This window comes from Oenanthe melanoleuca, chromosome 5, assembly GCF_029582105.1.
Source record: "Oenanthe melanoleuca isolate GR-GAL-2019-014 chromosome 5, OMel1.0, whole genome shotgun sequence".
Lineage (NCBI taxonomy): Eukaryota > Metazoa > Chordata > Aves > Passeriformes > Muscicapidae > Oenanthe > Oenanthe melanoleuca.
In genome coordinates, this window is record NC_079339.1 from 50,943,257 (window position 1) to 50,966,782 (window position 23,526).

Below are 23,526 nucleotides of genomic sequence, written 5' to 3' on the forward strand. Positions count from 1 at the left end.
GACACCTAGAAACAGCATTGCCCTAATGGCACTTCCAGGAACAGGAGTGTTCCCTGAGAGCTGCTGCTAGGAGAGAGAACCAGAAAGGGTTGTAGGGAGAGAGGTGACCTAGACTGTGGGATTCAGAGCTCCCTCAGGGTTGTGTTTATCAACATCCCTGCACGCCCTGGTGCCAGCTGGATTTTAGGGTAGTTGACAGCCCCCAGAGAGGCCCAGATCAGACCTCATCCATGCTGGACCTGCTGCCTGGCAGCACCCCAATCACAGTGAGCCTGTCTGTACAAACCACACCATGTAAATAATTTATGGATGAGGCAATGAAAACCAGGATGGAAAGAGATTTTGTTGGACTTTGTGTCCAAAGGGGCTTTCCACCCCTCAACCTGTGCCTGAATAAATAGCTCATTCCTTTGTTCACACTGTCAACCTGCCAGGTGGCAGAAGCATTATCAGTAATGGTTTTCCCCAGGACAGCAGGGCAGTCTCTGGCTTACATGACTTTGAAAAGCCCAAGGACAGAAAGCTCAGCACTGCACTTCCTGGCTGAGGGAGGCTTCAGGAAGGACTCCCCCCTGCACCATGGGGCAGCCACAAAGGATGCTCTGCCCAGTCCCATCTCTCCATCAGGCCAATTCCACGCCAAGTCCATGCTGCCACGCTTCTCTGTTTAATATGATCATAATTATTCCCATCCGACACACTTTCCATGTCCTGGACACACAGTCTCTCCCAGAGGTAGACTGTTATCTTCTGTTCTTTCCCTCTGTTCTCCTCTGCACAGCTCAAAGTCCAAATGTCATTTATTGCATCTATCCATCACTAACCCCTCTGATGTCCCTTATCACACTGACAGGTGACATGCTGGCAGCTCCTAAAGCAAAGAAGAGCTCACTGCCCATGGCATGGTGGCACCTCCAACTTACCCCTCTTGCTTTACACCAGGACAGCTTGCTTGGACATCTGGCAGCCTGACTTGCCTCTGTCTGGGCACTAAAGGAGCCCCAGGGTTAAATAACTTTACACAACTCAAAGACAAACCAAGTGCCTGTGTTTAATGTTTTTTAAACCTTCAAGGCCCCTTTTTTCATGCTCTTTTGCTTTGACTTCCCTCCAAGGTTCCCAAATGCTCTGAGAATGGAGGCATCCAGGGCTAGAAATCCTATCGAAATAAGTGCCCACAGGGCAAAGTGAGGAGGTGAATATATAAATATTCAACCAGGGAACACATTACTCCCTGTTCCTCACCCACGTCTGGCAATCATTACTGGAACCAAGCCACCCATGACCTGCAGAAACAGGGCAGAAGGGGCTGAAATGCAGCCATTCCACACAGCAGCTGTGGGGCTGCTTTTGAACCCCCTACCCAGATAATTTGGGCTTCAGCCCATCAAGACAGGACCTCCTCCTGAAATCCTCCTTCCCCTCATTGTCCCAGCCATCACAAGGCAGCAGCTCACCCCACTGTAGAACCTCTGGTTCTAGGCCCCATCTCCACTCGTAAGGTAATAATTAACTGCGAGTATTTTCCCCACCTCTTCTTTTAAATGCTCAGACATAGTGAAAGTGAAACAGTGCCGAGTCTTTTCCAGAGATCAAACAGGAGAAGGTGTTGGAGCTCTCGGGCAGGTGTGGACAGGCCTTATTTTCCACTTTTAACAGCCCTTTTCAGAGGGTAAAGGACAATGGAGAGCAGCACCATTCCCAGAGGGAGCCCCTCGGCCAGCACATGTGTGAGGGATGGTGCCCCAGTCAGCTGAGGTGTGTGAGCTGGCCCAGACCTCTGTCCTGCAGAGCTGCTCACCTGCCCCTGCATTTGCACTGGATTTCCTGCAGCGTGCACCGGCTCTCAGTTTCTGTGGATCACACCTGGGCTATCCCAGCTTGCTGCAGAGGGGATCACTTCAGTCACTACTGGGGTATGTATTCCTTTCCTTTCTCATGGGCTCACACCTTTTATTCCTTTTCCTCTGGCTCTCTCCATGTAGGTCACTCCTTTGACCACTGCTGCTGCTCCTCTCTGTCTGCAGAACCCCCATGCAAGTCTGAGCTGAGATCTCAGCCTCCTTTCACTGAAATCCCTGGGCAGTGGGGTGCCCTCCTCTCCCTCCCACCCTCTGGATAGGTGTGATGGGTGAGCTCCTGAGCAAGGCAGTGAATGGTTAAACACTTCCTCCCATGAGAGTGTGTGAGGCAGAGTCTGAGCCCCACTGGGCGAGCAGCTCAGCAAACCCACGGGAAGATGCAGCCCCTGCAGTTCACAGCCTGTGAAATAACCATGCACAGGGGAGCAAAACTCTGGCTGAGGAATGATGAGATCTATATCCAGAGTCCCAATACATCTATTGACTGCAATAATTTTTCAATCTCTGGTTTCTGTGGGCTGGACAGACCCAAGACAGGTAGTTCCTGTGTCACCTCAAGAATAGCTTTTTCTAATAATTTGAACTGTTCACTCAGCTGCCTTAAGCCTGCTGTGGAAGAACATGGCATTTTCCATCCTCAGGGCATTGCAATGTACAATGGCTCCATGAACTGGCTGTATCTGGTGGTCTGATGGGAGCCCTTTGCAAGGGAGGAAAGGCAAAACCTCTCTCCTCCCTCCTCCCAAACACCTGGGCCAGCCCTCAGGGTGGGCAGACGGGAGTTTGTCTGCAGCAGGGCAGGAGCTGAGCAAGTGCAGAGGCTGTGACTGCAGCCCAGCAGCACTGACATGAGCACTTCTGCCAAAATCTGGAATCACCTGCAGCAGCCCCTGCACCTTGTGCAGAGAGGTTCGCTTGACCTTGGAGATGCCTGTCCTTGGCATGTTGGGATGCAGTGCTCTGAGGCAGGATGAGTGATGTGTACTGCCTCCTGTGCTGTAACCATGACGATTCAGAGTGCAGAGAGAGCTGTGGCTTTAGTGGAAGGGGCTAGAGCACAGCTCAGCCACCTGCTGGGAACCACTCACCCCTGAGCAACCTCCAGCAGCAGCAGCAGCTCAGGGTTTGAGCAGGGCAGAAGAAGCAACAAAACCCAAAGTTGCCATATTCACATCAGAAAGTGGAAATCACCCAGTGAGATTCAGGAAAATTATTATTCCTGCATGGCTGGAAATCCACCTAGAAGAATGAAAAGTAAAACTATATCTTGTTATCCACTGAAACAGTATGTTTACACAGATTTTTAACATCTCTGGTATCTCGTGATTCCTTGGTGCTGGAGAAATAGTTGCCACTTGTCTGTTTTATGGAGTTAAGTGAAGCTTTCCAGAGCACCAGGTACAGGCCAGCATCTGCTGTCTGTGGATAGAGAGATTTCAGCAGCTACAGGCTACATCTTACTCTGTCCTTGTATTTAGGCACAGGAAAGGAATGACTCAGATTTTCAGTCCAGGACTGATTTTGGAAACACAGTAATACCTTGTTAAGGACATCTCTAATTCTGCTGTTTTATGCATTTTAGTGATTGCCATCAACCTATTTGGTAAACCTCCTGTTGTAAGATAAGATAAACAGAAATATGGAATTAGACACAAGGAGTGTGACCTCAGAACCAGCCTCTCCAATGAACAGTCCAGAGAAGGATAAGATGGAAGTCTGTTCTGAACTGAGCAGCCCAGATTCCCAGAGCAGGGACAGTGGGTTCTTTGAAAGAGGTATTAAAACAGTGTTTAGCATCCGGAAATCAATACGAAGTCTGAAAAAAGAGAGAGAGAAGGAAGACACTGGCACTTGGAATGCAAAAAGACTTCTGCGAACACTCAGGAGCTACGAGGAGAACAAACCCACAATCTGCAATAGTGTGGAGAAGATTGTTGAAATATGTGAGCCCATTGAAGCAAAACCTCTTTCAGGTAAGAGACAAAGCCACCAGTGCCATTTTCTTGGCAGGATAAATGTAACATTAATTTACAGTGTGCAACGCTTGGGCCCAACAGAGATGCTAAAGAACCGGGCATCCCTTCACAAGGGAGAGGCAGCTGCACCTCTTGCATGGACTTGTTGGGTGTTACCTGGCCCAGCCTGGACAAGGCTCTGCCATTGAACAAGCTGCTCTGTGGCCTCCTCTAGCCATAGCAGCCTACCTATCAGTGTGATATTGCCCATCACACACAGCAGTCACCAACCTGCTGAGCACACTTTGGGAACTGCTGGTCCGACATTACTATAAGTGTGGGGCTATTGTCTGCATTGCCATCTTGGACAATTTCTGCTCTTCAGCTCTCAGACTGATGGTCCTCCAACTGTGCTCTGTAAGGTGCTGCAAGGCCTAGAGGGGAAGAAAGATGGTTTGGTTATGATCTGGTTTGGAAGCTCCACTTTGGTTCCTAATCTTAGAGACCACCTAGCAAAGAGACTTCCACAGATATTTTGTTCTCTTGCATTGACTTTCCGCCTGTCCTCATAACAGCAGTGCTGCAAGTATTTGATTTTTGTCTTCCTCAGGCTGGTTATTCTCATGTGTTTTGTCAGCATAGATCTCAGACAAATTATAACAATTCCCTTTCCTCAAGTGTGAGCAGGCTGCAGTGACTTTGATCATAGTTTGAGCACTGCTGTCCTCCACCTTCTCAAGGCAGAGGTTCTACAATGCATTCACCTGGAGATAGACTGAGGTGAAACAACATGATTTGGCCTTTCTTCAGTCTAAATTTCTAGAAAGAAATTATTGGTGTACTGCATAGGGTGTCACAGGGATCAGATGCATGGGCTGACAGTGTCTCACTGCTGTAATGTGCTCTACCCTGCTGGGAAGTGATTTACTGCTTTGCATTGATATACTGTGAACTTGGTAAGCTGGATCTGAGCCCATCTCATAAACTTTGCTAGTCTGATCTCCAAGGGTCAGAGATGAGGAGTGGCAGAAAATGTTATCACAAGCTTTCTGATCTGAAATAAACCAGCTGAGAAATTGCACGAATAAGGCCCATTCTCTGCCCAATAGTTTGTGTTTGGCCTGGACTAGAGCAGCTCTGTCAGAAACACATCCCATCCTGAGATAATATGGCAAGTGATGGAGATTCCACCATGTGCACCATTAAGCTGCATAATAGTTAATTGCCTTTCAATTGTCTTCCTTCAACCACCAGCTGGCTGATCTTGTATTGCTGAATTAAAGATCCATTTAGCACCCAACATCACCTCCCTGAATAATTATCATAGATGGTGATTAAATGGTGTTTTCTCACTTTGATAAACAGAACAGAATGTATTCCTCTAGTCTCTCACTGCAAGCATTTGTGTAAACACAGGTTTTATATTAATTTATCTAGAACAGACTAAGTTAATTGGTAGAATTTCCCACCCTTCTGAGTGCAGAAGCAACTATAGCACCATACAGGCACTCAAAGATCTATGTGTTCTGTGATGCATCAATAGTTTGGTTATTTGGCATATTTCTGTCTTCAAACAAATATTCTTATGCTACAAAGATTACTTGGCACATATGGTATGAAACCTGTGTGCAGACAAGCCTAAGGGCAGCAATTATGTGCTATGAATCAGTCTTTCTTTGAGTGCACTCCAATTTTTCCATATAATTTTGTATGTGTATGCCCCAGAAGTAGTGGCCACCCATGCCTAAGGGATACTCTTTCCCTACTTCTCAGAATTTTTCTTATGCCCAGTGTCAGAGTGTGATTTCCTGTTCAAAGCATCTGTTACAATGCTGGAGACAGTGAGAGCTTCCTGGGGTCTCTCAAGAGCGAACAGTGCTCTTGGATCTCCTTAACACATGGCAAATACTTCTTATCTTACTGGCAATAGGCAGTGGTTCTTGCACAAGCAAGACTTTGCATAACAAATGGGAAACTCAGAATATCTCAGCCACTTTGGGGGTAGCAGTATCAGATGACCTCCCCCCAGCCAACACCAGCAGTTCTGGCAGTGCATGCCAAAAGCAAAGGAGGTGGAGAAAACCCACATGAGACCTGAGCACCAGAAGCACCACAAATCCACAGGTTTGGATGCCCTTACAATGCCCACACCTCCCCAAACCACTGAGGACAGCAGTGATCAGCACTTGGGAAAAAAGCATCATTGGTGAGAGGCTGTGCTGGGCACCTGACCGTGGGCTCACGTACTGGAGGCTCCCTCAGGGCCCTGGCATCTCTGAGGAAGTCCTTGTGGGTGGGCTGGGACAGCCATAACCATTGAGAGAGATATCTGACCCAAGAGCACAGGACAACCAAAGGTGTCTGTCCTGCTGTGCTCCCTCCCACTACCCCAGCCAGTCCCACTGCTGGGACCTGGCTACTCTGAACAGCCCCAGCAAGTCTCCCTGTCAGGCACCTTGTCCTGTTACCAATTGTCTAATGCCTGCTTTGTCCCAACCCCTTCCCACCTGTTTCTGCAGTAATGGAAATCAATGAACTTATTCAGAAAAGACAACTTTTGGAAGCATTTGCAAGTATCAAGTTAATGGAAGATGAGACTATCTCTGGACGGGATTCTGAGAAATACAGTGATAATCCCCAGGAGTTTGTACGGAAATCCAAGGATGTGGATTTGCTTTATAACTCCATCACAAATGCAATCCAGTCCATAGTGGAGGAAACACTGGAGGATCCCACTTTACAGCCTACCATGCTGATCTCCATGGTGACTTTAATTGCCCATGAAGAAGCAGCTCATCCCAACACAGACAATGCTGCTCATCCTGGGTCAGACTTGCTCGGCAGGCCCAGAAAGTGGAGGGAGAAATGGAGGGAAGCTATCAACGAGAGCGCAAGAAAAAGGGTTCTGAAGGCACCCATGGCACCAAGGCAAGAAGGAACTTCTTGGCTCGATTTCCACTTACACTTCCTCCAGGAACACCTGAGGGAAGATTTACTGAAAATCAAGTCATCAGTTAAAAAATGCTATCCAGAGGAGTACCAGGTGTGTGACACATATGTGGAAGCTTTTCACAATGCCATTGCCTCGCATTTGCAAGAACTCTCCCAGGGACCACTGGATTTCCAGGAACTCTACACCTTGCTTGACTGGGTGGCCAACACCTACCACAGGTGAGCTGCTGTGTTTGCCACAGTGCCTCTGCCTCCTCCAGGGAGCCATGGGGCTGTGGGGTACTTCAAAAGCACCAAGCCATTCTTGTTTTCCAAGCAAACAAGTGAGATGTAGTGACTACAGTGGAGCAAATAGCAAATCTATTAATAGGTGGGGACAAAGGTCTGTGGATAAAGCATTTACTGCTTTTTACAGATCTACATCACCCCATCTTGCCCTCCCTCTCTCACTTGCTGGTCCCACATGCCAGGAAGCTACTCCCTGCATTTGATAAGCCTGCTCTGATAAACCTGCTCCTTTCTGCATATATTTTGCAAGATCCAACAGCCATTCAGTGACTTTTCCAGGCACAGGCAGGGGCCTGTGGGGAGGTCTTCTTCCTGTTTAATTAAAATTGTGATGCATTTGGAAATGGGCCATGTGAACCCCCATGCATGGGTCAGAGTCCTCTTAAAGAGGAGTCAAGACATCATTGAGGGTAATTAGACACATGAAAACAGAGGCTCTGTCTCAGATGTGTCCACTGTTGAATTGGATGGGTTTAAGACATAGCTCCTTGCAGCTCAGGGGTCTGAAAAATAAGCATGTGAAACAGCTATGTCAAAGCAAAATTGTGTCTGTGTGTCTGTCATGGTAGCTGGCCTCCAGGCATGGCCTGAACCAGATGCTCAAGAAAGGGGCAAACACAAACCTATTGGCAGCCCTCAAATAAGACAAAGAAGGATCGAAGGCAGGAGTATCAGCACTGAGCCAAACAGTGGGTTAGAATGGCCAGAAAGGGAGCAGTGACACAGCAGGGCAAGCAGCAGCACCCTGTTGCCCAGAACACCCCTAGCCTGGGGGAGCTTTTGGGGAAGAAACATTTGTACTCCAGGTGGTCTTTGTTTTGAACAGCCCTGAACAGGTTTTTTCTGTGAACTTATCCAGTTCTGCTCTAAAAACCCCACCTAGTGTGTGGTGACCATAATGACATATGTAACCCCCTCATCTTCACAAATCCCTGCAGATCTCAGCTGAAGGGAAATTCCTGCATGGCCCCTCCCCAGCATTGCAGGAGAGCAGGGAAAGAAATGAACTTCAGCAGCCAGGTTCTGTACCAAAGAAAAGTGCCCCCACCATATTTCTCTAAATTGCTGTGAAGGGGTTTATTGAGAGTTTGCAGTTGTTTTGTGCACTGCTTGTAATCACCTGGCTGTCCTGTGCTGTTTCCATTTGATTTTCCCATTCAAAGAAACTTCATTGTCTCTTGGAATACGTAATGGAAAAGGGAGAGACAGACCCAAACTCATTATTGATGTTCCAATTCAAACAAATGGGAAAAAAACATAAAAAAAACCCAAAAAACCAAAAAAACCAACCAACCAACCAACCAACCAACCAACCAAAAAAAAAAAAAAAAAAAAAAAAAAAAAGAGGTGGGCAGCAGCTGGGTTGTGCAATGCTCCCTGTGTGGAGATGTTCCTCTCTGGGAAATCTGAACCATGACCATGGAAGCATTGACTCCAGGACACTATCAGCAGCCTGAACTTGTTTTCTGCTGAGCAGTCACTCTGCTGCAGTCTGACCTTGTGCACTACAGTCCTCACTTGTATCTGAAGCTACCTGTGGGTGCAGTGCTGGTGTGGAAATGGGAACCCTTTTTGGTGGCAAATGTGTATAGGACATTGCAGCTGTGTTCCCCGATTAACAAGGTGACAGCTCAGAACTTAGACACCTCTATCAAGTGCATGAATATTTTCTCCTTTCCCTTTTCCACCTTCACTGCCCCGTGACATGCAGTGCCTCCACAGTCTGTGGCAGGTTGCAGGAGTAGCACATTCAGTTGTAGGCTAATAACAATTTTCCAGCCCCAGAGAGAGGAACACAGGCACTCCCTCCCTTCCCCTGCTTCCGTGCTAATCAGCTGGCCTGATTGCATGTCAGTCTGGAGGAAAGTGAGCAGCAAAGCCTGGTGTCAGCTGAGCCCTCTTTGGAGTCACGTCCACCCACCGCTTCCACCTGCAGGGGAGCATGGCTCGTGTCCCAGGCATGGGAGAGCCTTCCAGGTCCTGCTCTGCCACCTCCCCTGGACCAGGACAAGGCACACAGACAAATCACAGGCTGGCATGAGCTGGGATATGACACTGCAGAGGAGGCAGGGAGATGGGCTAACTCCAAAGCAACGCGCTACTACAGGAATTACCCTGAAAGGCATTTTGCAAGCTTCTAGTCGAATGAATCAGCTTCACGTTGTTTATTTTAAAAAGTAAATTCTCATAGCACTTTTCATGTCCAAACAACTCAGAAGTCTCATGATTTCTGAAGTGGGCTGGAACCTTAGATCATTTTGGGTTTGAATAATTATGATTTTGAATAGAAAGGAAAGATTTTCTTGTTAAACCTTGAAAACAAGCAGCACAATTTAAGCTTTAAGTATATTTCTCATGGCTTAATAATTATGTAGCTCATGCTGCATGAATATTCCATCAGTTTATTCACACTCTGAGGCATTATAATTTGTTCATTTGATTCTTTCCAGTGAACTCTTTCTGGGTCATCCTGAGCTCAAACCAGAGGTTAAGACAGAAAACCTGTCCTTGCTGTTAACACCAGCTGATTGGGATAAACTGAAAAACGATTACATTGCTTCTGCAAAGGTGAGAGTTTTGACCTAGTCCCCACATGCCCCCAGGGAAGGTACAGGAGCCCCAGCCTCCCAGACAGAGGTCTTGGATGACTGCATTGTGGCTTCCAGCCCCACCAGGTGCTGAGTCCTACTGGCCCCACACAGAGTGGCCTATGCTCTAAAGCAAAAAATTCCTGAATATCACTTTGGGGACCCAAGCAGAGCCCACAGGACTGTACCAGACCCACTCAGTATGGCAGACACTTGCTGGAAGGTCACAGATGGTCTTCAGCAGATTGTACACACTGCAAAGTTAGTTAGCTGCAATTTGTACAATGCAAAGGCATTTTATTGGCTACTGTCACTGTGTGGGATCTACCCCAGCACATCTGAGGTTTGCTATTGGCAGACTTTGGGTATCCACACCAGAGGACAGACTCATGGTTTGTGTCCTGTGATGAAGCCACCTCCCAGTTGTCCTTCTGCAGTCCTTGTCTGGCACCCTGTGTAAGACTTTCCTGGCTCTTTGGTGGGCTCAGACATTTTCTTGTAAATCATTTCTGAATCAGGGCAGAGCACAAGGTGAGCTCAAGGTACCCAGCTGAATGAAATCAGTATTGCTCCACCGTGCTGGTGAAAGATCACTCTGTTTCACCAGCAACAAAATTGATTTATCAGCCAGGACTGAGCAGTGCTGCTGTTTACCTGGCTGGCTGTACCCCAGAAGGACTGGTTTGATCTTTAATCCTGACCTGGTACATTCCATGTGCTGGAGGATTTTGCAATCAAACAAACAGCTGACCCACTGTTTCCCTGCCAGGAGAAGGACTCTCCTTTGATTTGGGAGTACCTTGCACATACATAACACAGCTCCTGATTTCTCCTGAGGTCTGGAGCAAGGTCTGTGACCCTGCTCACCTTTCCATGCCACACCCAAGTGCTGATGGAGCAAAATGCAGCGAGGGGCTGCACTCGTGTTTTCTTCATTATCCTGAGCTGCACGTTTCCTTCCTATGTTTAACATTTAACAGGGGAAAATCAAAAGTTATTTTGGAAACATCCTGAGACTAGAGGTTACAGAGAAGTGGGAGAAGGAAGTCCATTCAGAAGAGAAGGAAAACCTCTACCACGATTCACTCTCCTTTGATATTCAAACGGTATTTTATTAGCTGGGGGAAAGTGGGGGGGAAGGGAGAGGGAGGGTCTCTGTGGCTCCAGGGAAACTGGACTGTTTCCTTCTGGGGTGAAGGTACCGCCTCCTGCAATAATTTATGTAAGTCACACACTGGCAGAATACATTAGAGCAGAAAATGCCGTTTATTACAACTTTTAGCTCTCCCGCTTGCCTTCTAGCTGCAAATTAAACCTGCTGTCAATTGTGTCAGCAACATAATAGGCAACTGATTTTAAAGTCCCTAAACCTCTTTGATTAGGAAGAAGAAAGAGAATTGGAAAAAAGGTAGAAAGAAAAGGTTTCTTTGAAAAAAACCTTTGGCTTAAAGAGCAACTTTGTCCCAGGGCTATGAAAGCTGGGGAAAGGCTGTAGGCAGTGACAGCCACTCCAATTTACACAGTACAAAAAACAAAAACCCCTACTAGCTTTAGAGACTACTGGGTAATAAAGGCAGGAGGGGTTTGGATTAATTCTCATCACTCAATTGGTTGAGTCACTTCAATTAAATAAAACTAACAGAAAAAGAGAGGGAGAGAGAAAGAAAGAAAGAAAATCAAAGAGTTTTGCCTGCTGATGTAACTCTTTTTCCATAGAGGAATATTACACATTATGTGATCACGGGGAAGGCAGGTCTGAATTGATTTAGCAGATGGATAGGATGCCGTGGGAAGTACCAGAGTAGGACTGCAACACACCTCAGTCCAGAAGTGTAGCTGGGGTTGTGGGAATGGGAATCCAAGGAGTACCAGTGCAAACAAGAGCTCAGAGTGATGCCTGACCCTCTGTGCTGCCCTGGTGTCACTCCTGAGAAGGGGGCTTGTGGGCCCTCAAGGATGGGGCTTATAGTCACCCCTACCATGGGGTCATACACAGGACAGCTCTGCTCCCCTTGGGCTTTGGGTTGGGAGTTGATTCCTCCAGCAATTCCCCCAAAAGAGGAGGATAACACCAGGACACCTCAGAGCTCCAGCCAATACCACCTCTAACTCACACTCAGACAGCAGAAGGGCATGAGACCTTTAGGGGTGAATGATTACATCACAAATCATTTGGTCCTTCCTGGCCCATTATAATTCCTGCATTATAATTTTTAGTACTGCCAGAGATTAATGAAAATCTCCTGGCAACAAGTTGGCTGTTTGCCCCTTTGCTAGGTGAGCCATTCTTAACAACCAAAGCTGCATGAGATCCTTGTGAAGGATGTTTCACCAGGGCTTGTCCCACTCACTGGAGTTTCTTCATTCCCTTTTCTAGATCATTGGGCAGCACGTGAAGTTATCTGGAGCTATCAGCAGAAGCCTGGAAACAAAAATGCTTGAGTTGTGCATGGCAGAGCTGCTTGAATTCATACCAAGGTCATCACTGCTCTGAGCAGCACTTTCTTTATAAATGAGTCCCACACTGGTAAAAAAATAGGGAAAAGGACACTGGCACTGACTAGGCACAAGGCTGCTCCTGGGAGAATTAGAGATCACAATGACCCCAGTAATAAGCAGGCTGCAAAAAAACTTGGGGGGAGTTATAAACAGACCCAGATGGGACTCTGTGAGTCCAAAAATCTAATGTCAGAGCTCTGGGAAGTAGCTGCCACCTGGAAAGGGATGGGACCACTGCAGTCCCATCCATCCAGGACTTTTTTACATTGGATACTGGTCACTTGCAGCTTCAATCATGAGCAAGCAGTGGTTATGGACCACTCAGACCAAAAGCCTGTTTGCCCAAAACATCATCTAGGTATCCTGGGATGAGTCCTGCTGAGTGTTTTTCTCTGGCATCCCACGGCTGTGGGCATAAAAAAATGGCTGGTGAGACTCTCTCTGTTATACCTTAGCAAAACACACAGCTGGGCTGCCTCCTGAGTCCCTTAAAAATTTACCCAGTGTCCAAAGGAAATTGCTGAAATACTTTTTAAATTTTTTTTCTTTGTTCTTCTTTCCCCTTTTCTTTGTTCTCTTTTTATTTTTTTTCTTAATTTTTTTCCTTTTCTTTCTTTCTTTTTTTTTTTTCTTTTTCTTTTTTTTTTTTTTGTTGCTTGCTTTTTTGTTTGTTTGTTTGCTTCTTTTAACTGTGTAAAATGCAAGCTGGAGCAGCCAGGACTCTCAGATTAAGGACACTGAAACTTAAGCTTTTACTTAAACAAACCTGAGATGCAAGTGGCTGGGGCCAGCTCAAGCAGGTTCCTTTACCCTGACGAAGAATGCGACCAGCAGGCAAAGCCTGCCTGAGCACACAGCCTCCTGCCTTCAGCATGGACCTGGCTGTGAAACAGCTGTCAGCCCCATCAAAATGGTGCTACACAAAAAACAACTACCTAACAACCACACTGAGGTTTTGGGGGGGAGTGAAGGTGGGTGTGCTGCCCTGTTCCTATACACCTTCTGTTATAAAATCAGCCCTGTGTGCTTAAAAGGCACATAATGTATTGCCCCAGAAGCCAGAGAAATGGAGGCTCAGACTTATAAGCCTGTGTACCACACCTGCAATTAAACCCTCAGCGTGAGGAAAAGTCAGAGATTTGGCCTCCCAACATCCCTGGCATCTCTCCAAAAGTGCTCGTACCTGCTCAGGCGAGCGCATCCTAAACCCATAATTATCTGCCATCTATTCCCCTCCACTGCACACACATGTTATGACAACTGGAAAAAGCTTGTCTGCATACAGAGGGGACAGGTTTGGCCAGCCACAGGTGTTTCCTGACAGCACCATGTACACAGAAGATGAGGCATCCTCAGTGCCCCCAGCATTAGTGTTACCTGAGTGTATTTTCCCCCAGGTTTGAGCAGGAGTTCGTGGCGTGGAGCACTGCCCAGGACAGCCCCATCTTCGTGCCCTATTTGGTTGCCTACATCAACAGCTTCCATGACCTGGTGTAAGTCTGCTCCCCCTGTGCTGAACTGCCATGTTTCTGGAGTCTAGGAGGGTAGCAGGATCTGGAAAGGAAAGACCAAGCTTTCCTTGAGGTGCTTCTGTGGGTGCTCAGCCTCCAGCCCTTCTAATCTGGCAGGAAGATTTTCCCCAAGGGATGCAAATAAAAGCCACAAGGGTGAAGACAGAGAAATACAGATGGATGTAGTGCTTGCATGAGAGTTTTTAACTCATTTTCAGAGCATCTTTTTCATCCTCAGGGGAGTTTTTTTTTCATTCTTTTTTTTTTTTGTTCTGGAGGTTAGCCGAATAAACTCAGAAACATGGCCTCAAGGCTGCCATTGGCACTGGGCTGGAGGAAACTCTATGAAAGCACTCAACCCAAAAATAAATGCCTGCCATTGCTGCTGGCATCTGGAACTTCCAAGGCTTTGCATGAATTAGCTGCTTCAAGCCACATGTTGGAAAGTGCCTCTGATGAACAGGTATCACGAGGCTGACTGTCAAAGGTCTATCCCTCCCCCCATAAGTAGGATGGTGCCAGTGAGTGCGTGTCCCAGGTCCAGCAGTGCTGAGGCTCAGGGCTCATCAGCATCTGGGGACATCTTTGCCATGCAGATGTGGTGCTTTTGTTCGTCAGCCCAGCAAACATACAGGACTAGAGCGGGGGCTCTGGCCACCAGAAAGGCTGGGTTGTGATTTCCAGCCCCTGCTGCTGCTCCGCTCCGGCAGGGATGCATATGCCGAGTGCTGTTCAGGGGATGGAGGCGATTCGTGCTGTCTCGCAGGAGCGGACGGCTCCAGCCGCAGCGAGCACTACCGCCAGGGAGTCTCTAGATGGCACGGTCTCTCCAGCAATGCTCTCCTCGCCGAGAAAATGGCTTTCCCTGCCTCCTGCTGCCCTGCGGGACATCGCTGCCCCTTCCCTGCTGGGCAGTGGAGAGGGGGTGAAGGGACACGCCAGCCCCAGGCAGGGAGCTGCCAGTGTTTGGGTGATGGGTTTATTCCTGAGTCAAGTTAAACATTCATCAGCTGGGGTGATGAGATGTGGGGCAGAGGTAGGTGTCCTAACAGCACGATTTTTTGGATGTTGGACCCAGACTTCAGGTGTTCAACTGGAGTTACAGTCCTGAGCTCCAGCCTGGGATGACAGGGATGGAGCTGGGTGCTTTATAGTCCTGCCAGGGCAGTCTCAGACATATCAGTCTGGGCAGTGACAGGAACCTGCTGTTCTCTGTGTTTACAGCAGTGGATGTGGCACATCCAGTGATGCTCAGGTATCGCTGGTGATGCCTTTTTGGTGGTGGTGCTGCCTCAGTTTCCCCCCTTTACCAACACTGAGCATGTTACAGTGGGACAGGGATGGAAAGTGAGAAGAAAGCCAGGAGGTCACAGTGCTCCTAAAGCACACACACACACTGGGAATTTCACTGACGTCTCAGAAGTTTTCTTTCTCATAAGGTAAAACATTGCACAAGTATGCACTGTCCTTAGGAAATTCCACAGGTTTCCATCCCCATAGTTACCATCCCAGCTGCTGCTGATAGACATTGTGTGGAGTGAATCAGACAAGCTCTGGGGGACACAGGAGCTTTCCCTTCTCTGGCTTTATTATTTACTTTCCCCCCAGAGCCCTCAGCTCTCTCCCAGGCACCTGGAAATCATTTAGCAGAGGTGTTGCTCCTACGCAACTGCTCCGCATGGCTGCACTGTCCCACCTGATGAGGAAATCTGAGGGGGTTTTTAACCACAGTTACTCATCTATGATTAATTTTCAGTGTACAGGATTGTGCAAAATGAGCCATTACTTTGACTCAGTAAGTGTTTCCAAGAGGAAGTAGTAGAAATGCAAGTTTATTTAAAAATAATACTCAACATGCCAATTCAGATAACACGTTTAGAGCTGTGTAATAGTTTACATTTTAACATTAACTCGTTGGTGATCTCTGTCTCTCTGTAGGTCAGGCTTAGAAACAGCATTTAAAGTCAATACTGAAGAACTGCAGAAGATTTTGGCAGCTCTGACAAGGAACTTCACAAACATTTTTTTAACAAAATTAAGAACAAAAACACAGGTAAGAGGATCTTGGCTACATTATTTCCTCAATATAAGGGTTATGTGCAGCAGCTGAAGGTCATTGCCCTTCCCTTGTCTCACCAACTAAACCTCATTTTGCAGCATTTTGGTCCCTCCAAAATGCATTTAACACTTGTGGAAATCCCCCTTAAAAAGCAACATTTCCAGCATCCTGGGAATTTTTAGCTATGACCAATGATACATTTATCAAGCTGTTAATAACAATCAAAATAAAAGGATATTTAGCAGCTTCCAGTCTCTCAGGCAAAGCAGTGGGGAAAATCTTACCTAAAGTGAAGCACTGGAGAGGCCAGTGAACACTACCTGGGACACTTTTCTTTCTATCAAATCATTTGGATTTTTCAGGACTTTGACTTACTGATTCAAAGACCTACCATCACAGTCTGTCAGAAACCTCTCCAGATAGGATGGAATTAATTCTGGTAGGGGTGATTTTTCCAGGCTGTTCCCATGGTGATAAAAGACTGTTCCAGAATGAGGATGCCAAAGGTCTCCTATCAACTAATAAAACTCTGATAAAATTTGACTTAGAGGCATAAAAGGCAATGTGCTGCAATGGAGTTTGTGCATCTCAGGTGCTGTAGATGAGCCTTTCTGCTCTCAGGCAGCTGGGGTCTGCTAGCTCCAGCTGGTATTATAGAAGAGATGGAGGCAATCAAGCCTTGGTCCCATCCCTAATTCACTTTATAAATCCCCAAACATAACTTCCAGAAACCAAGACAGTCATGGAACTTCTCCAACCTAAGCCAAGCCCTCCTGGCCAAGGGGACTTTCCAGGGACTGCAGATCTTGTCTTGAAGCCTAAGCAGCAGGCAAGGAAAGGCCCTGAGCCAAGGCATTGAGCAAGAGAGCTGAAATGTCGTGAGAACTGAGAGAGGCCGGCTCAAAGCATTTCTAAACAGCTCTCCAGCAGGCTGGGAGCACAGCAAGGGGGGGATAATTGGGTAGGAGATTGCCAGGAGTCTAAAGACAGAGATCATGAGAGCTAGGAAGAAAAAAGGGGACATGCCAGAGGAAGGATATTTTGCATTTGGCCTTTAGGGAAGTCTCCTCCAGGTGTCAGGAGTCTTTAGCAGTTACTGCTGTTTTTATATGAAGGTACATTACCTCTAGGGACCCAGCAAAGGAAAATAACCTGTTAAGGACACTTGGTCAGAGTTACTTTGTACCCAGGACAGTGCCAAACTCCCATGTTATCACTAACCACGAGGTGTAAAGCTGCAGATTCTCCCAGCTGGCATTCCCACCCCCCACCACATCAGAGCAAGGAGCAGGAGAAAAATCCCAGCAAGACTTCATACAGGTCTGCAGGAATACAGACAGACTCCTGGAAGGGCTGTGAACACAAAGAGCTTGATTTCCTTATGGGGAAGGCTGTCAAGGTGATGGATTACTGGGCTAATTTCCAACAGATTCACTACCAAGTGACTTCTTGTTCCACAGCTGGTGCAAACCCATGTAACACTGGCATACATTGCCCACCACAGCATGTTCTAGTCATGCCTGAGTTGCTTATGATTAACATTCTCATCTCTCTTCCCCAACACATTAGAGAAACAAATTTATTTACCTAAAGAAATAGAGTTGGTGGATCAGAAGGTGTCACAGAGCAAGGAAATTAGGTATCCCAAATAAGCCTTTAATAACAAAACATCTCCTGTTCAGGGCATGATGCTTCTCCTCTCTGCACTGGGATGCCTACCTAGGAAGGGGAGACATGGGTGTGAATTCCCTGGGGCAGAGAGAAAAACCCAGCCTGCTCCTCTTGTGTCTTCATGCAGAGGGGGTGAAAGCTCTGTGCTTGCACTTCAGGCCTGAGATCAGGTATATAGCTGGGTGCCTTCAGCCAGGGCATCATCAGCTACTCTGGATATACCTGTGCCATCAGAGAGTTGGTCTCTTTTCAGCCACTCCTTAAGAAAATCCTGACCAAGAACTGGATTTTGGCGACGGAAAAGCCGGACTCGCTGGCGTTGGCAGTCTCACAGTTCTCTGAGCACCTGCAGCACATGAGGGAGCCCCTGGGGCAGGTAGGCAGCTGGTCCCACACCTGGGCACAGGGATGCTGAGGGGCCACACCATAATTTTCAGGCTGTGGTAAGACCTGCAGACTCCTCTTTGTGGGGGCTGCAGGTATGAGTGTGTGTGATGATGTGCTGCCTTCCTATACCTGCTCTCTGCCCTCAGGTGCTGCCAAAGACCTGAGGGCTTTCCTGCTTTTCCCTGCCCTCTCTCACTGCCTGAGCTTTGAATGGACAAAATAACCCATGTGGTTTGATTCTTTTTAACCAGGAGCTTCTACATGAAGTTCATAAATATGTGGTGAAGGAATATGTCACACAGGTCATCAAACCCAGATGGAAAATGAACAGGGAGACACGTCAGCAAGTGAGCAGAAAAATGAGCCTGGAAGCTGCAATCATTCACAATACACTCATTGATCAGGTATATGAGCTGTCTCCTGGTATCCCCTGGCTGCCCCACACCCAGAGGTGCAATTTTCCCACTTGGCTTCACAGAGACCAGGCAGCAGCATCCTGAGGAGGACAAGCCTCAGGAAATATAAAAATGTGGAAAAGAGAGCAAGCAAGGTGGTTAATGCAGGTGTGGGTTTCCAGCCTCTCTGCATTGGCAGCTTGTGCATGTTCAGCCAGCAGCTCTCTGATGGCAGCACCTGGTGTTTTAACGTGTTCCCAGGAAGCTTTGCATAGGCTGGTTCATGTGCTGTAGGATCACACTCATCCTGTGGCAGCTTCTTCCTGGGCCTGTTTCCTCAGGCCCATTTTGTCACCAAAGGATCTGTGTCCTGGGTACAATTAATGGAGTTGAGTCCCATGAGAAGTTCCATCTGGGTACACAGTCTGTATACAGCAGGGTGTGAGCAGAAAGTGGTGGCATCTGAGTTTTTTCTGACTGGACAACTGTTACAACCCACCCCTGAAGTGGGGGTAACTGAGGTTCCTGTAAATAAATCCCTTGGGCCAGATAAGAGTAGCACAACACTGAGTGACTGGTGTGAGATACACAGATGTAGAGAGATAGATTAGATAGATAGATAGATAGATAGATAGATAGATAGATAGATAGATAGAGTGTGTGTGTACGGCTGGTTTATTTTACAACAATTTGATTACAATGGAAAGGAGGTGTCTAGCCATTTTGGTTATTACCTATAGTAATATAACAACATAAAAGTATAAAAACATCACTTAAGAAAATATATAAGGAAAAGAAAGAAAGGATAATAGCAGATAGCAGACAGGAAAAGTGTCAACATCTGTGGGTCCAGCAACAAGACTTGATTGCTGCAGTTTAGGGGTCCATTGGTCAAAACAATGGTTGCAGTGGGTTGAGTCATCAACCTTTAACATTTCTGTCTCTCACAGCAACATCAGTCTGGGATTTTCAGGGAAGTCAAAGTTGAATTAATTGGATTTTGTGGAAAGTCAGGCATCCAGGGCACTAAATCTCATCTCACAGATGAAGCACATGAAACTATCAGAGCTCCCAGGCTGCCTTTTCATTGCGACCCCGCACCCTGCTGCCTGCCCGAGGCAGCCTGTCCTGCCTGCACCAGTCCTGGCTCACACCAGTAAATACACCCTGCTGCCATGCTCTAGCTGCAGGGGAAAAGGCATTTAGCAGGTGCTGCTGTCCCTGATATCCCCATGTGATTCTTTGTTCACAGGGCTCTGACGCTGACTGGCTCCTCCCTGCCATCAATCACATTGCCAGTATCATTGGGGAGAAGAAAAAAGACAAGATCAAGGCATATGTCAAGGAGCTGTGCCAGGACTATCCAGATATCAGGTACATGAAGAAGCAGATGCCAGAACTGTTGGGCTCCATCCCAAAAAGCACCAGCTTGTCCTGTGCCTGGGCCAAGCTCTTCAGCTTCTCTTTGTTGGTGGCCACATGTTAGAGATTAGGATGCCAGCAACAGTGGGAATCTCAACTTTTTTTCTCTCCCTATGGCTGCATACTTCTTCTTTTTTTCCCCTGTGTGTTGCATCTTATAATGCACACAAATTACCTTCAAAGCCTTTTCATTTTGGAATGGAATGGAATGGAATGGAATGGAATGGAATGGAATGGAATGGAATGGAATGGAATGGAATGGAACTATTTCAGTCTGTTAGGAAGGGACTTACACTGATAATCCAGTCCAACCTCCTGATTACTTCAGGCCTGACCAAAAGTTAATGTAAATTACCAAGGGCATTGTCCAAAAGCCTCTTGAGCACTGACAGGCTTGGGATATCAACTACCTCCCTAGGAAGCCAGCTCCAGCACCTCATTAAAAAAATGCTTCCTAATGTCAAGTCTAGAACTCCCCTGACAGAGTTTTGAACAATTCTCATGCATTCTATCACTGAATTCCATTTTATTGCTCTGAATGAACCTTATTTCACAGTAAAGCTCCAGTGTGCTTTCCACTGCATCACCAGTATCAGCTCTGTTTGCCAATTTGTCGGCTCCAGATTTGGAGCAAAGACTTTGTCTCCTGTTCCCAGGCTCAGATCTCAAAGTGTGGCAGCCATTGACACAGTTCAGCTGCAGTTTCTGAAATGGCCTCAACACAGTCATTAATTTGGAATAAATTTCAAATTCTTTCTTTTGTACTTGCTGTTTGCTGTTCCAAGGCTGCATCTGGAAAATTTAAAACTCCTGGAAAAGTAAAGAAAGTGACTAGCTCTGTGCATGGCTAAGCAGCTGCAAATCAGAAGTTACCTTCTCTTCTGCAGCTCTTCTTTCAACCATTGAGAATGAATATCAGTGGTACAGATTGCAAAAAATTCCATTTCATCAGAGCAATTTCAGAAAAAAAACCCCAAAAGTTTCAGCACTGGATGACATTTATGCAATCAAAATAATCCAAAAGATTTGACTAATTGCTAGAATACTGAAGTGGACCCTCAAATATTGAGAAAATAGATCACATTAAATATAATCACCTCTTCCCAAAGCTGAGGGTCAAAATTTTTCATAGCTAGATTTTACTTGGATGATTCAGATATTCTTCAGGCTTATCTCTGTGGGAGAATTCAAGACCTGGACATGTAAAGGAACAATTGTTCCTAAGTAATTTCCTAGGTGAACATACCTATCTTGCAAAAAAATATCCCTACAAACAATAAAACCAAACCAAGCAAATAAATAAACCCCAATAAGGATTTAATCCCAGTGGCCAGACTAAGCTGAAAAAGAGGCAGTGCTTGTTCTGGAAAGGATAGGGGAGGTAAATGATGGCTAGACATCAAAGATAGCTATTTGAAAACCATTTTCCAGTCAGAAAAGCCATTTACAATGCTTTTTGTGGTACTTTTTCATCATTAGCCTCAGACCCAAGCCAGGTTTTAATGCTTGTCCTCTTGGTTTATTTAATTTCTGATTTTCCATTATTGAGTAACATCATTTTTAACAATGAAGTTTGGAAAATGAGGCGGAACCTGCCGGACCTGCATTGCTTCCTGTTCAGATCCCTGTTAATTTTTCCCCTGAGCTCTCAGAGACGTGGCTGGATTTGTATACACTGAGATTACTGGAACAGGGTATGTTTCCAAGTTGGCTTTCCAGCTCTAATCTAATTAGTGCCGATCAGCTTCCTAAATATTAGCACTTCCATTACTCATCTCAAAATAATCATTACACAAAAGGTCCTCAGCCTCTCTGGAAAACGTGCAAAGGGCATCACGGGTGTGGAAGAGAGAGGAGGAAATTCCCTGAAGCAGCAGCAGCAGGAGGGTGTCCCACAGTGTGGTGTGGCAGGAGCTGCTGCTCGCTGGTTTGGTACCTCCCGAGGCTGCAGACTCTCATCCTGGTGGCTCCTCCAGTGTGGGTGGGGTCAGTCCCTGGCACTTTGCTACAGCCTTGCTGTGTCTCCTGCTCAGCTGTTGGTTGCTCCGCTCTGGCCTGGTTTTGCTGGCCAGGCGTGAGCCAGCTCTCTTTGGTTCCTGCAGGAAGGAGCACGTGCTGGCCATCCTGGCGCTGCGGGGGCTGGGGCGCGCCCGGAGAGCGGCGATCTTCCGGCAGGCGCGCCACGCACAGGAGCGCTCCGACAGACGGGAGGACAGCTCCGACAGACGGGAGGACAGCTCCGACAGACGGGAGGGCAGCTCCGACAGACGGGAGGGCAGCTCCGACAGACGGGAGGGCAGCTCCGACAGACGGGAGGACAGCTCCGACAGACGGGAGGACAGCTCCGACAGACGGGAGGGCAGCGCGCTCTTCGCTGAAATTGAGGTTCCCGTGATCATCAGCTGCTTCTAGCACAGCGCCAAAGCCAGCATCCTGCCTCCTCCTGCCCTGCCTCTACACATGATCCAAAATCTGCTAACCCCCCTACTCCTCTGCAAACCCAAATTTTTGACTGCTGTGGAGAAAGGAGTAGTTTCCTGAACTTGCTACCCCAAGTTCAGAACCCAAAGACAACAGATGCACCAAGACACCAATCTCCTGTAAGAGCTCCTGGACAGCAGCTCCAGCCTGGGCACAGTGTCCACCTCATGTTCCACATGGATTCTACTGCTAGGAGGCTGCTCCACTCTTTGGTACAAGATTGAATGTATTTTCAAAGAACAGGAGAAAACCAAAAGCAGTTCACTCACAGCTATATTAAGGCCTCAGTGCTATATTAAGGCTTGGACTGTGCTCTGCATAATTATACAGCAGCAGAGCAAGAGCCTCCCTCATAATTAGTGCCCATGAGAACTGAGGGGCAGAGCTTGGGTAGGGATGTGGTAGCACCCAAGTTTTATTTCCTCCCCCACAAACCAGCTGGCTGAGATGGCATGACACAAGGTCATGACGTTGTGACCTGAGGCCACAAACCACTACCTGCCTGGGGAGAAAAACACTGGGTAACCAAACCCTATGGCCAGGACACACAGTACATGGAACACTCTTCCCTCCAGGATGACCTCCATGGCCCCTCTGGCATTTCAACAGATTTTTCTCAGTCGAGGGCTGCATTGCAAAACTCCTGTTGGACTGAAGATCTGTTCAAGCCATCACATCTCCACATGTACAGACATGCCTGGATTGGATATGCCATGTGGAGGGGAGGCTCCAAGTTCTCCTTGTCCTGAAAGTGCCACCCAAGAAAATGCCTCTAGTCCATTTTCTTGTGTGTTTAAATACACTTTAACAAATCTATTACAATCTGACTGCAGTATGAAACCAAATGTGAGGTGGACAGACAGTGCTACATATGAGATCTTCATCTGGTGTAAACCAGCTTCATCCCAATGATGAGCATGGATCACTATAGGTTTAACTCCACAAAGGATCCAAAGCATTACATCCTGCATCTGCAGGGGAGACTGAAAGAGACATTCAGCAGCCTAAAGCTGAATAAATCTGATTTTATATTATTAAATTTATCATTTAGGTTGCCTTCCACATGATTTAATCTAAGACTTTACAAAGATATGTTTATGATCTATTAAAATGATAAATGTGGATATGGCATAGCCTTGAACACTACTCTTTTCTGGCAACAGATGCTTACAGCATCAGCAGTGAGTCTCTTTTATTTCCTTTGCTTTGGGTTGCACCAGTATGAATTTCAGCCTGGGTAAGCAGCAGGTGCTGGTGACAGGCCAAGGGAAATGTTCTGATGGATAAAGAAGCACAGAGTGCACTTTTAATTCACAATCATTGTACAAAAATTTTTCTAAGGTAGACTTGTTACCTCCACAGTCAAGATAAGGCATTTTTCTAAAGATGGCTTTGAAATATCAGGTATAAATTGAGAGCTCAAAGCAGGAAATCCTGGAAGGAATTTCTACCCTGT

At 46.9% G+C, this 23,526-nt stretch overlaps 1 protein-coding gene across 1 annotated transcript; it reads left to right on the forward strand.

Moving 5' to 3' along the window:
* The first annotated feature begins 1,557 nt into the window (after positions 1–1,557).
* EXOC3L4 (exocyst complex component 3 like 4) lies at positions 1,558–23,196 on the forward strand. The gene is made up of 12 exons (XM_056494218.1): positions 1,558–1,916; positions 3,445–3,835; positions 6,337–6,988; positions 9,508–9,625; positions 10,626–10,751; positions 12,023–12,123; positions 13,542–13,637; positions 15,594–15,708; positions 17,639–17,761; positions 18,024–18,176; positions 19,420–19,541; positions 21,692–23,196. The coding sequence occupies exons 2-12, from the start codon at positions 3,502–3,504 to the stop codon at positions 21,999–22,001; spliced, it is 2,250 nt and encodes a 749-aa protein (XP_056350193.1). The 5' UTR covers positions 1,558–1,916; positions 3,445–3,501; the 3' UTR covers positions 22,002–23,196.
* Positions 23,197–23,526: the final 330 nt, after the last annotated feature.

Excerpts from the sequence above, each read along its gene's own strand:
- EXOC3L4 (XM_056494218.1), top strand. The coding sequence starts at position 3,502 with ATGGAATTAGACACAAGGAGTGTGACCTCAGAACCAGCCTCTCCAATG. Across the intron at positions 9,626-10,625 it reads ATTACATTGCTTCTGCAAAG|GGGAAAATCAAAAGTTATTT; the intron begins GTGAGAGTTTTG and ends AACATTTAACAG. Across the intron at positions 13,638-15,593 it reads AACAGCTTCCATGACCTGGT|GTCAGGCTTAGAAACAGCAT; the intron begins GTAAGTCTGCTC and ends GTCTCTCTGTAG.